Source organism: Phaseolus vulgaris, chromosome 8, assembly GCF_051622355.1.
Source record: "Phaseolus vulgaris cultivar YP4 chromosome 8, ASM5162235v1, whole genome shotgun sequence".
In the NCBI taxonomy this organism is placed as follows: Eukaryota; Viridiplantae; Streptophyta; class Magnoliopsida; order Fabales; family Fabaceae; genus Phaseolus; species Phaseolus vulgaris.
In genome coordinates, this window is record NC_143505.1 from 30074046 (window position 1) to 30087345 (window position 13300).

At 34.4% G+C, this 13300-nt stretch overlaps 1 protein-coding gene across 1 annotated transcript; it reads left to right on the top strand.

Annotated features, from left to right (window-relative positions):
- Window positions 1-9212: 9212 nt before the first annotated feature.
- LOC137825021 (germin-like protein subfamily 1 member 7) lies at window positions 9213-10035 on the top strand. The gene is made up of 2 exons (XM_090294664.1): window positions 9213-9379; window positions 9464-10035. Exons 1-2 carry the CDS (start codon window positions 9265-9267, stop codon window positions 10009-10011), a joined length of 663 nt encoding a protein of 220 aa, XP_090150790.1. The 5' UTR covers window positions 9213-9264; the 3' UTR covers window positions 10012-10035.
- Window positions 10036-13300: the final 3265 nt, after the last annotated feature.

A 13300-nucleotide genomic window follows, 5' to 3' on the forward strand; every position in this document is an offset into this window, starting at 1 on the left:
AATTTTGAAAGTAAAGAAACTTTGCAGGAGTGTTGTTGTGAGACTTGAGAGTTCTCATAGTGGGTCTTATCTTGAGTGTGCGAGCACTTCATGTGGCGACTCTTTCACCACTCATCTTGGAGTGACTCCTTCTTCAAGTGGCATGACATCCCTTCTTCTTCCATAAGCTTTCTTCATCCCTTCATCTATTTGTCATCCTTTTGTGCCATCCATTCCATTGCTCTTTATATTATTATGCTTGTATTTTATTTTGGTTTTCACTTATCTTTCTTCATCTAATGTTCTTTCCATTTTCCCAATTTACCTTCATCATCATAATCACCATATTATGTTTTTCTCTTTGCCCTCTAGAAGTGAACCTTCACACTTACTTAACCACTTGGTTAAGTTTGTTTCCAGTGGGAATCTTCTTTGGGTTGTCACCATATTTGTTAATCTCAAAAAGCCTATACAAAAGAGTAACCCATAAGATCTGCAATCTTAAAATCAACTCACATCAAGTGATAAGGGTTTCTTGGTTATTCTAGATAAGTATAATAGAAGTGATACACTGATTATAATAATAAATATATATACCTTATATGATTATAACACTAAAGCTCAAATGTGGAAGAAATAGTAAGAATCGAACCAGAGGAAAACTGCAAAACATGGGCTACAATGGGAGATTTTAATGTTGTTAGAAATTCAAGGAATAGAACGAGTATCAATCATTATGCTAGTAGTAGAAGAGAAATTGAGAATTTCTCTTTGGGTTTTTCTAAACTTCTTCAATTTGAGATGATTTGATGGAAGGAGAAAAGATATGACAACAGAAGAATTGATCAAAATGGGCTAAGAATGAGTTTAGATCAATGTCTGTTGTAGGAGAATTTTGCTAGGAAGGAGGTTAGGTGATGAAATCCTAATTGATAAAGGACCTACTAAATCAGCCCAACCTTTTAGGAGGACAACCATGAACATGACATAAAACTAAGGGCTTGGCCAAGCACATCCCATTATTTAGGATCCTCAGGAGAAGAACACTTGAGCATGGACTAGAATATCAACTATTCTTTGTTTTAGTCCTTTTATAAGACATGATTAAATGTAATAAATTGGGCTCACATTGTCCCAGGAAAAATAACCCACCTTAGGCTTCTAGAAACCCTAGCTAGAGGAGCACGTGTGGTCACACTTTCCACATTAAGAGCCTAAACATGTTTAATTTGAATTTTGAATTTCCCTCCACCCACTAAGCTCACGACATCTCATGTTATAAATTGGTGGATTTATCTTTTGTAATTCACAACATATTTTTAGTAAATAAACTATGCGCGAGTAATTTTCTAAGAGTCTAAAATTCTCTGAGTCTTATCTTGGCTAGAGATGCTTGAAGTGGTGAATCCCTTCATCACTTATCTTCGAATTACCATCCTCCAAGTGGTGTGAGAACCTCCATTCTTCCACCTCCATGAATGAGTACAACCATTTAAGTTTCATTTATTCTTCTCTAATTCCATGCCTTTCATTTTAACCAATTCTATTATATTTTGAGTTCTTATTTTCCGCTTGTATATTTTCCTTTGTGTGAGTCTTTTTCCTTTGCTATTTGAAGAGAACCTTCACACTTACTTAATCACTTGGTTAAGTTCATATCTAGTGACAATCTTCACTAAGTCATCACCATAAATGTTAATCCAAGTGAAACCTTTAAAAATATGTGTAATTCTAAAATCAATTCATATCATTAGGTCAACCTTCTAGCTATCTCTAAGACTTCACTAAAGAGTGAGAGCAAGATAAAAGAGAGACTTGAGAGAAAGTTTTGAACCAAACAGGTAGAAATTTATTACACAATTCAAGTCTAAGAATTACATAAGCGAAACTCTCTACTTATAGTGTTAGAAATGTCCCAAAGTGACTATTAGAACTATAAAAAAACTCTCAATTCATGGAGTGGCATGTAGTAACTTAAAAATTATCCATTGGTTGATTGTTATTGTAATATGTCTTGAAAAGCTCTCCATTAGAAAATGGACGTGTGGTATAAGGGAGAGGAGAAGACAAGCATAAGATGCGCCATGTGCTTCATGAAGAAGAGGAAAAACCACCTTGTGGAAAAGGAAGAAGACTCACACGAAGGAAGTCATCTTGGAAGATTATGTGAAGCCTTGTGTGTGCCATATAGGCATCCCTCTTGGCTTCTCTAAATCCCTAAAATCTTAGATTATAATGGCTCAAATACAAGGCCCAAAAATCCTATACAAAAATTAAAGATTGAAATGGAAATCTTATTTACTCAATACAATTTTTACAAGGCTACAAAACGAGAATTCTCTAGAAAAAGAACTTCTAATCAAAATTTCCTCTCTTCTTAACCTAGTTATTTTGGTGGTTAGGATGGTCCTTCCTCCCTCTTCAAAAGCATCTGTCCTCAAATCCCGACTTTCTACTCCAAGGTTGCCACCTTTATATTTGTATTCTCTTTATTGTGCTCTAGGATCAAACACCATTGTGCAGAAATAAGAAAATAGTAAAACAGATGGCATTTGTTCAAAGAGAACAAGAACAAAAGTAGAAGAAAGGACCTTGCTTCCAAGGTCATTGTACCCCTTTCCTGATAGGTAGACAAGATTAATCCAAGGAGTATGATTTTATTTTTGTTTCTCTACCTTGTGAAGTTGCTTAATCTTTTGATCATCTTCTTTAGGAAACACTGCACTAAGTTTTTCTCTATAATAATTTTCATGTATACTTGATGTTAGAATTGTATGCCTTAAACAAGAGAAGGAAAAAATTGTTTATGAAAGATTTTCACAAACATTGAAGGTAAATTGAAAGTCAGTGAAGAATCAATCAATTAGAAAACTGTACAGCCAATTAGAAAATTGTTTTTAGTTTGATTGCAGAAAATCAACCGGTTGTTTTTGTGAAACAATCAGTTGTTTATACCAGCAGTGTTGAAAATCAAAGCAAAACTAGTTTTAAAGAGAGTAAGAATAAAGAGATTAACAAAAAATGTTTATACTAGCTCACTCTTTACCAAGAGCTACATCTAGTCCTCAACAACCACTAAGAATTCATTAAGTAATCAAACCTTGATTACAAACAACACAACAAAGTGATGATCTTGAACCCTTCCATAACACACACCACCTTTGGAAAACACCATAGTTTTTAGAACGACCTCTGAAATTGCACAACACCAATTCACACAGAATTACAGTGATCAAGAAAGAAAGAATGAAATACACTTGGGTACAATCAATGATTAAAGTACAGAGAATATAGGACAATCCTATTTCATACTTGAGAATGATCCAAAGCACTTTGAAATCTTAGAAAACTGACTCGAATGATTTCTCTTAGTTGATCTTTGACCAGAAGCATAAAAGAACTTATTTAAACTCCAATCAGATGGTCAAAGCATTTATTTCAAGAACCAAAATTAGTTTTAGTCAATTAACATTCTTAGAAAATCAATCGATTGAAAACATGAATCAATCGATTGAATTGGTTTGACAGCAAGTCAAGTTTTTTCAAATCCTTTTCAAAATACACTAAGTGTAAAATTACCGATTGAATCGACATTTCAACAGGTTGAATATTAACACTCTTTAGAAAACACATATTTTTCAAAAGGATTGAGATTCAATTAACCTTGGATTTATAAAGAATGGATTTGGAGACATCAAAGCACCTTGTTTAACACTTGATCTAGCACAATATAGAGATTGTTCAAAATTAAACTTTGTTTGCATTTGGTTTTCCTCTATTTGTAAAGGTATTGAAAAACTAACCGCAAACTTATATTTTCTCTGAGTGAAAGTGATTTTATTAAAATGACCATGGTAAACATGAGTACGATCAAATTTCTCAGGTCGTTCTGATAAAATATTACAAGCTTCTAAAGGCATAATGTGACTCAAAATCATAACGAATTTGTTCTCTTTTCATGATTTTAAACTACTCTTATTTTATCTTCGTTTATGCACCTATATTCATGGTTGATTCTCTTTTAATATATATTACTTTTTCTATCTTTAAAATGATTTTAATAGTTATATAGTAAACAAATAATACAAAAATCTTAATTTTATCAAGGGTTTCTTTACTGAGACCTCCATTAAAACATACACCACTTGGAGTTTTTCAAACCCCCGTTAAGTGTTGACAGTTTTTAAACAAATCGTAGGAAAGCTTATATTATTTAAAAAAAAATTACATAGTATCACTCTTACGCACTATTTTACAAAACATTCACCAATGCGTAACTTCATTGTCACAAGGCGCAACTTCATTTAAGGCAAAGCGTTCTCAGAGGAAAAATATTCCTATGGCAGCTTCATTTCAAAGTTAAAATGTTCTCAGAGGAAAAACGTTCCCAAGGGCGTAGTTTCATTTTAGAGGAAAAACGTTCATACAACCCGAGTTTCATTTCAAAGGAAATCACGTTTGCACGAATTTTCCACTGTATATCATATTCAACTCTTTTGATTTCTTCATTCCTCAATTGATATTCTATCTGCTTGTGCCCTAATTGGTTTGTCAAAATTAATTGTCACTTTCCCAATTTCGCACGACTTAGATCATTTTTGTGGCTAACTCTTAGTGTGTTTTATGTTTTTGTGAACAAATTATTTTTAGATGGTGCATTTTCTATAGAGATTGTGGTGTGTTTTCGTTCTAGGAACTATCGTACATTTTGGGGTTTCAGTACCCCAAGTCTATTTATTACTTGCGTATCTCGACATTTTATCCCTTGGATTTATTATTTTATTTTTGGATTTTTGCATTATGAGTAGCTTAGGATTATGAATTCCGCTATTAATCTTGATTGTAAGCAGACCCACCTAAAATGTGTTCCACTATGTGAACACTGCTCATTGACAACAACACAAGATACAATAGTTAATTGTCTGGGAATAAAATTTTGACAGGATTAATGCAGTAAAAATTGTTGTATGCTTCAAATTTCCCTGTTTGTGTTTTATTACATATGTTATACATATAAGAATAATCTACATGTACTCATTCTAGGAGTACCCTTATTAAAAGTTACACAAAATTCAATTGTGTTAAGGGGTGAAATAATTTACTATTATATTTGTTTTATTACATAAAATTGAATTTATTATTCTATCCAAGCATATGCTACCATTCTAATTAATATCCCTCATATTGGACTTTAAGAGAGATAAGTTTTGTTTGGAATTTTTTAACTTTTCAAAATTAATCATTTTCATTTGAAATATTCTTTTATAATAATCTTTTACTTTCAATGCTCTGAATTCCGTTAGATTCTTGAATTAGTTTAGGCAACAAATTGGGTTGCAGAATGTGTACTGTAATTGTAAATTGAAAAAGCTAAAAAAATCTTTTAGTCAAGTTTGGCATAACAACCACCAGGTTTTTGAAGAGAAATGGAGGTGGAGAAATTTGAATTTCACCCTTTAGCATCTTCACCACAATACTCATAAAGGTCTATCATTTAGGTGAATATTGAACACACCACAAAGCCAACTTTTACATTCTCTCACCTTTAAAAATGAAAAGTTAGTGTGGAGACTTAACCATGCATTAATTTTAAGAATTGAATCTACCTTTAAAAATGAGAAAATTATAATAATTCATAGGCATCTGTTATTGCTATAGAAGTTCGTACATAATTTAAGATGATTATAATAAAAAATAGCAAAATAAACGTTTTTTAATTAGATATGTACTATTATTTATAAGAATTATAAAAGTAAACTTTACTAGTCAAATGTTTGACTAGATCCATCAACTCAATGTTATGCCATAAATATTTATGTGTACATGTTATCAACTACATGATGTGATGCAATCCTAGCTTTTGCATCTTTATTTGTACATCTTCTTCTTCGTTGTTTTGATTTGAATTATCTTCTACGGATGATGAAGACTACTGCGGAAGCATGAAGAGTTGTAGAAATTTGAAAGAGATGAAAATTATGACGTTGAATCTAAGTGATGTTAGGCCAACACTTAGTTTCTAGAGTGATGTTAAACCAACACTTAGTTTCTAGAGTGAGGTTCGGTCAACACTACTAGGAGGAGTCTCGAATTTGTCTAGTAGGAAGACAACTCTGGATAGAACTTTGAACAAGTAAAAGTGTCTCAATTGGACAACATATCATTACTCAAATTAAAGTTAAAAATCATGTACAAAAATTTCCTATTTATAGGAGAAAGTATGTTAAAACCTCATGCCTTCCTTGCTTACATTTCTATTTGGATTTGAAAAACAGTATTAATTCCATATATAGAAATTAAAATATGGGTCTAATATAAATTATTTTAGATATGTGTGACTTTTTTTGTTTGGGTGGTGAAGTATGACTTTATATATCCATCCACGTATGACTTTATCATATGTTTTTTAACTTAAATTATATATCGAGAGGAATTATTTGAATTATAAGGCCAAAACAATACAAAGTCAAAAGATAATAGTATAATAAATTTCGAAAGTAGATATCTCATGTTCATATCATCAAGTGGGTAATATTGAGACAAAGTCTAAAGTGATATCTGATTTAGTTAACGAGCTTCAAGCCTTATATCATGGCACAACAAAAAGCAGCTTGTGTAGCCTTGTGAACTGCTGAAGCTAAGTCTATAGCTGCAGGGAGCTGTTGTGCAAAGTCCTTATGGATCAAGCAACAACTAGAGGACTTTGGGTTGAAAGTCAGCAAGGTCCCTTTATTTTGTGACAACACGAGTGCAATAAATCTCAGAAAAAACTAGGTTCAGCACTCCAGAACCAAACACATTGAGATTCGACATCACTTTATTCGTGATCATGTCAGTAATGGTGACTGTGAGATTCAATTCGTTGCCACTGAAAGCCAGCTTGCAAACATTTTCACAAAACCCTTATCCAAAGACAAGTTTTATTCATTAAGAAATGAATTGGGAATAGTTTATCTACAAGCCTTATCTTAAATTCATGCTGTTTTTTAATCCTTCTTTCATTCTATTTGTGAAGACAAATAGGGGGAGAAGTGAGTTTTAGGTTGTAATGTTCCTATATTTGCATTTGTTTTGCTTTGCACATTTGATTGAACATTGCTCTAACTGGTTTTTTGACTTGTTATAAAACTCTTATACATATTTTAATCGGTTATTCCTGTGAAATAACCGATTGTTTTTCTGATGCTGCACCTATGCATGTTTGACTGGTTTCTCACATTGATTTGGTTGATGTTCCTTTTAGGAAAATTTGGCTTATGTTTTGTACCGTCCTGGTAGTCGGAAGTGATGACGTGGCATCCAGCTACAGTATAGGCGTGTTGACAAGGCGCCAGGTTGGCAGAAGGGAAGGAAGTCGAGGGGCTCGTGAAGTCGCCAGTTATTAAGTTGGCGTGTTCCGATCTCCAGCATACCAGAACCGGCGATCACCCGGTTAAAGATGAAGTCGCCAGATGTAAACTCAGGCGACCTAGTGATTGGAGATCGCCAGAGCAAGCACATCGCCAGAGATGAAGGTGGTGCAGATTATGAAGGCGGCCGGCGAGACCACAGGGAAGGTGTACGAAGGCCTCCCAACTCGCCATTTCCAGTAGAGATCGCACTCCCAAGTTAGCTATGCACTGGGCAGTACCATGCATATAAGTAACTTAGCAAAATGAGAGTAGAAGCAGCGCCCAAGTCAAGGAGGCTCCAGATGAAGGCACGTGTACAACTAGATGCGAGCCACGTGTCCGAGTCTGTAACTGCCAGGAGAGAGAAAGTAACCAGGTATATAAGAGTTCTCAACGAACTTTCTGAGGTACGCGCGTTCAGATTACACTCTTTACGCTTGCGAGTTATAGAGCTTACTGTGAGAGAGAATTTGCACGGTTCCTGTTCTCTTAGTATTTGGTGATTCGGTCACTGACTTGGGCGTTGGAGTGCGATCGGCCGCAGCGGCGCCGTTCTGTTCCCTTGCAGGTTCTTGAGGTGGATCTCGAAGAGGAACGGAGGTTTGAAGCGGTGCGCACGTCGATCCCTTGACGAGGCAGTTTCCAGCGTTCCGGTCAACAGGCAGGATCATGTTTCTTTTTGGAAATGATCTAGTGGAAACTAGTTTATGGTGCCTGATTAATCTGGAATAGATTATCCTATATTTCCAATTTTGCTTGTGAATGCAAGTTAAGCAAGATTCTAAACAGAACATTCCAAAAAGCATCCCAGGGATTTGTCTTCATCAAATAGGGGGAGATTGTAGAACATGGAAGCTTTGATGAACAAAATTTGTGATGAAGGCTTGATGCTTTGCTGCTTTGTTTGGAGCTTAGTTCTAGGGTGTTTAGAATTCTTGTAAATATCATTCTTAATCCTATGCACAAGCTGAATCAATCTGTTTTAAAAGAGAAAAATGTTTTTCTAAGCAAAGAGAAAAACAACCGGTTGAAATCACGATATAATCGGTTGTTTTACACTTAGCTTGTTTGAAGGTTTTCAAAACTGTTTTTGACTTGGTTGACTAACTGTCAAAACCAATTCAACCGGTTAAAACGACATTTCAACCGACTGATTGTCACATTTCTTAATAGGACTCCTATTTATAGGAGAAAGTCTCTTAAAACCTATCAAATGAGAATGCGACAAGTGCCACCACCTTATTGGTGCAAATACTCTCAATTGAGGAGAAGACATGTGGAGTTTCATGCCTTCCTTGCCTACATTTCTATTTGGATTTGAAAAACAGTATTTATTCCATATACAGAAATTAAAATATGGGTCTAATATAAATTATTTTAGATATGTGTGACTTTTTTGTTTGGGTGGTGAAGCATGACTTTATATATCCATCCACGTATGACTTTATCATATGTTTTTTAACTTAAATTATATATCGAGAGGAATTATTTGAATTATAAGGCCAAAACAATACAAAGTCAAAAGATAATAGTATAATAAATTTGGAAAGTAGATATCTCATGTTCATATCATCAAGTGGGTAATATTGAGACAAAGTCTAAAGTGATATTTGATTTAGTTAACGAGCTTCCCAGAATAAAATAATATCACAGTAACGTCTTACCGAAACACTTATTTCTTTTTGATGTGGAAAATTTCATCGGTCTTCTCTTTGACGAGCACGCAGAAGCATACGCATGTAATTGTGATGGAATGGTTGATCATGATAGAGAAGTAATTAGGAAATTATGAAGTGCAAACCAGTTCAATGGTTCATCCTTATAAATAGCAAGCTTGAGATGAATCAAAATTCAATATATTCTCAGAAGCAGAAACATTTAAGATAAGAAAAAAATGAAAGCTGTGTACTTGGTTGTTGCCATCTTGGGTTTGACATGCTTAGTTGTGTCTGCCTATGACCCTAGCCCTCTGCAAGATTTTTGCGTGGGAGCCAAAGAAAGTGATGGTGGTATGTAGAAGCAATCCTCGTTGGATGTTGTGTTATTATTGTAATTTGATTTCTTAATTATAATTTTGGGTTGTTAATGTGCAGTATTTGTGAATGGAAAATTCTGCAAAGATCCGAAGGTGGTGAAAGCTGAAGATTTCTTCAAGCATGTGGAACCTGCGAAGACTGAGAATCCACTAGGATCACAAGTGACTCAAGTGTTTGTTGATCAACTACCTGGACTAAACACATTGGGCATATCTTTGGCTCGCATAGATTTTGCACCAAAGGGTTTAAACCCTCCCCACACTCACCCTCGGGGCACAGAGATCCTTATTGTTGTTGAGGGTACTCTTTATGTTGGATTTGTTACTTCCAATCAAGATGGAAACCGTCTCTTTACCAAAGTTTTGAACAAGGGCGATGTCTTTGTCTTCCCAATTGGTCTCATTCATTTCCAACTTAATGTTGGATACGGCAATGCTGTTGCAATTGCTGGTCTTAGCAGCCAAAATCCAGGAACTATCACTATTGCAAATGCTTTGTTTAAATCTGATCCACCTATTTCTCCTGAGGTTCTAACCAAGGCTTTTCAGGTCGACAAGAGCACAATTGATTATCTTCAAAAGCAATCTTGGTATGACAACAACTAATTTCTATTTTTCGATTATGGACCCTCATTTCTCCTCTCCTCTCGATAATTCACTCTTGTAATAACTATATCTATTTACTTTCTTCTTTCATCTAAATACTCTTGTTTCTAAGTTTAGATGAGCAATAAAACCCCTATTTAACTTTTATCCTTTTGAAGTGTATTTTCCACTTAACCATTGTGAAACACTTTTATATGTCTCCTTTTTATCATTAATCTCTTATAAGATCTTCTATCACTCACACCACTATAATAAAATTATTAAATAAAAATTAATTTTAAAGATCAAAATGATTAATTATTATATTGATTTTGTTGAACAAGATGCTTTGATGTCTCCAAAACCAAGAGAAAAACTTGAAGACCTTGTTGTTGGGTGTGTGTGTTGTCTAATTGTTTGAAACTTGTTAATTCACTCCTTAAGATGATCCAAATTCATTTGAATCTTTAACCTTTTGAAAAGATGAGTTTCTAAAATGCTGTTGAAACCGGTTGTTTTACCTTAGTAGTTTCAACAAGTTGAAATTTCGAAACAACAGGTTGTTTTACCTTAGCAGTTTTTGAAAAAGTTTTGAAAAGCTTGACTTTGTTGTCAAGTCAATTCAACCGATTGTTTCGACAAAACAATCGATTGTTTTTCTGAAAATCTTAACAAAATTCTGTTAAGTGGTTTTAATATGTTTTAAATGATCCTAACTACCTTGGCTCCTTTATTAAATGTTTTTTACCAGTTGGTTGGTCTATATAAAGGTGGTTTTACGCTCCTAATCTTGAAGTAAGAGAAAGAGTTTATCAAAACAGTTTTTCCAAGATTTGAAAGAGCTTTGGATCATTCTTAGGTGTGTGGAATAGGATTGGGTTGTAATTCTGAACTTTAAGCTTTGTAATATCCAGGTGTATTCTACTCCCTTCTTCCTTGATTACTGTATTTTTGTATTTGTGTTGCCAAGGAGTGTTGTGTGTTCTTGAGGTGTTCAAGATCAACATTCTTGGTGTGGTTTGCCAAAGGTAGTGTGTTTCTTGAGGGGTTCAAGGTCACTACTTTGGTGTGTGGTGTTTGTAATCTGGTTTTGATTGCATAGTGGATTACCTAGTGGTTTCTGGGGACTGGATGTAGCTCTTGGTCTAAGGGTGAACCTATAAATTGCTTGTGTGCTTATCTCCTACCCTTAACTCTTTAAATTCTGTTTTTAAGCTGTTTAAGTTCTAACTGGTATAAATAACCGATTGTTTTTCTGATATCATCTTAAAACAGTTTTGAGTCTTTGTTTCCTTGATTCTTTTCTTTGTAATTTAGCATTGAATTTCATTATACCTTCAAAGTTTGCGAAAATCTCTTATAAACAATTCACCCCCTCTTGTTTAAAGCTATATATTCTAACAGATTTGATACAACATATTTAATATGTGAATGTCATTTATATAAAATAATAATTTGTGAATATCTTATGAAATTCGTTTTTTCTTTTAATCCATTGTCCTGGTTCACATCTTAATTTTGTTGTAATTCAAAATCTTTAGCAAGAATAGATGAATTCATACTTGGTAAATCATAATTTTTAAAACAATAATATAATAAAAAATTAAACAATTTGAAATGAAAATAACTCAAATTCAACCTATTTAAATTTTTATAAATTGTAAAAAAAATTATTCTTTAATGTTATTGTTCACCAAAGAGTTCTTTCCTTTATTTTATTTATTGATTAAACTTGTAATTCTTAGGATTTAATTATTGTAAACTTAGGCATAATAGAAAAGTTTAGAATAAGGCTTTAGTTGGGCTCAATAAAAGAAACATATGACATTTTTAATCTTCAAGTTCTTCATGAGAAGAATTATATTCATCAAATACACCATAGCTGCAACAATATTAAGTATGTTTCTTTTTATCAAACCCAAAAGAGTCACGGGGAAAGTAAAAAGATGACAACTAATTAAAGAAATTTGAGGTAAAGCAGCATAACATTTGTTGCCATATTTGAAATATGAACTTTTAGCATATTAAGGTGTTTAGACTGTGGTTTTTAAATACATTAAGCGACAAATTTAAAATCATAAACATTGTCTAAAGTAATTGAATATACACAATGACTCAAGTTATCGCGTATATTTTTCTATATGACGACAATTTTTGTGTGAATTGTTGCCAATGTATACCTCATAGGCAAAGGTTAGTTGACCAATCATCGCCTAATGAGAGAGCCATATAAAAAAGCACAAAAGGGAAGCATAGACAATGATTATAGTCAAAATCATCGCCTTTTCGATAAATCATAAACTACAGTTTTGGTAAAATTTGTCGCCTATGTCGATTTTTTGTTTGTTTGGTATGTTTATTACATTTCTCCCTCTAAGTTGACTTGTCTAGTTTAAAACCCCAACCAGATTCAATAAAAATGCAAAAAACTTTTAAATACGTATAAAACAATATATAATCAATAAAATGAAATTATAAAGTAATGTGCAAAGTCAAAATTTCTATACACTAAATCATATAAACTGTACCGACCAGGTAGTCGGGAGTGATAACGTGGCAGCAAGCGATAATATAGGCGTGTAGAGCGGAACACCTGGCTGACAGAAGGGAAGTACATCGGGAAGTCTGTGTAGTCGCCAATCGTTAAGTTGGCGTTCTCCGATCTTTAGCATGTATAACCGGCGGTCACCAGGCTTGTGTCATAGTCGTCGTATGTGAGCTTAGGCGACCAAGTAGTGAGAGACCGCCGAAAGGAGCACATCGCCGAAGGATCAGGAAGGCCTGCTTAAGGATTTCAAAGGGCACGAGTACGAAGGATGAAGTTATCAGATGATCTTTCCCTGGCAGAGGTCGAGGCAAGGAAACAGTTTACCAGAACATGCATGATGAGCAACTAAAGCAGATCGTGATAGCGGCAGGCGAGACCACAGAGAAGGTGTGCATGGTGACACCCCGTGTTCGCCACTAGAAGAGATCGCGCTCCAAGGCAGCTATGCACCGAGTTACTCCTCGCATGAGTAACTTAGTCGAACATCCTGAAGAGTAGAAGTGACGCTCAAGTAGAGGACGCTCCAGATGGTGACACGTGTACAGCTGGATGCGAGCCACGTGTCCGGAGGTGTAACCGTCAGGAGAGAGAAAATGCTTAGGTATATAAGGAACTCTTAACAGATTCTAAGGTACGCGCGTTTAGAACACTTCTTTACGCTTTGAGAACACTTGAGTATGCTGAGAGAGATTTTGCACGGTTCCTTGAGTTTTAGCTTTCCTCTCTTAGATTTTTGGTGATTTCGTCACTGACTTAAGCGTC

Coding starts and splice junctions, on each gene's coding strand:
- LOC137825021 (XM_090294664.1), top strand. CDS start 9,265: ATGAAAGCTGTGTACTTGGTTGTTGCCATCTTGGGTTTGACATGCTTA. Junction 9,380..9,463: donor AGCCAAAGAAAGTGATGGTG/GTATGTAGAAGC, acceptor GTTAATGTGCAG/TATTTGTGAATGGAAAATTC.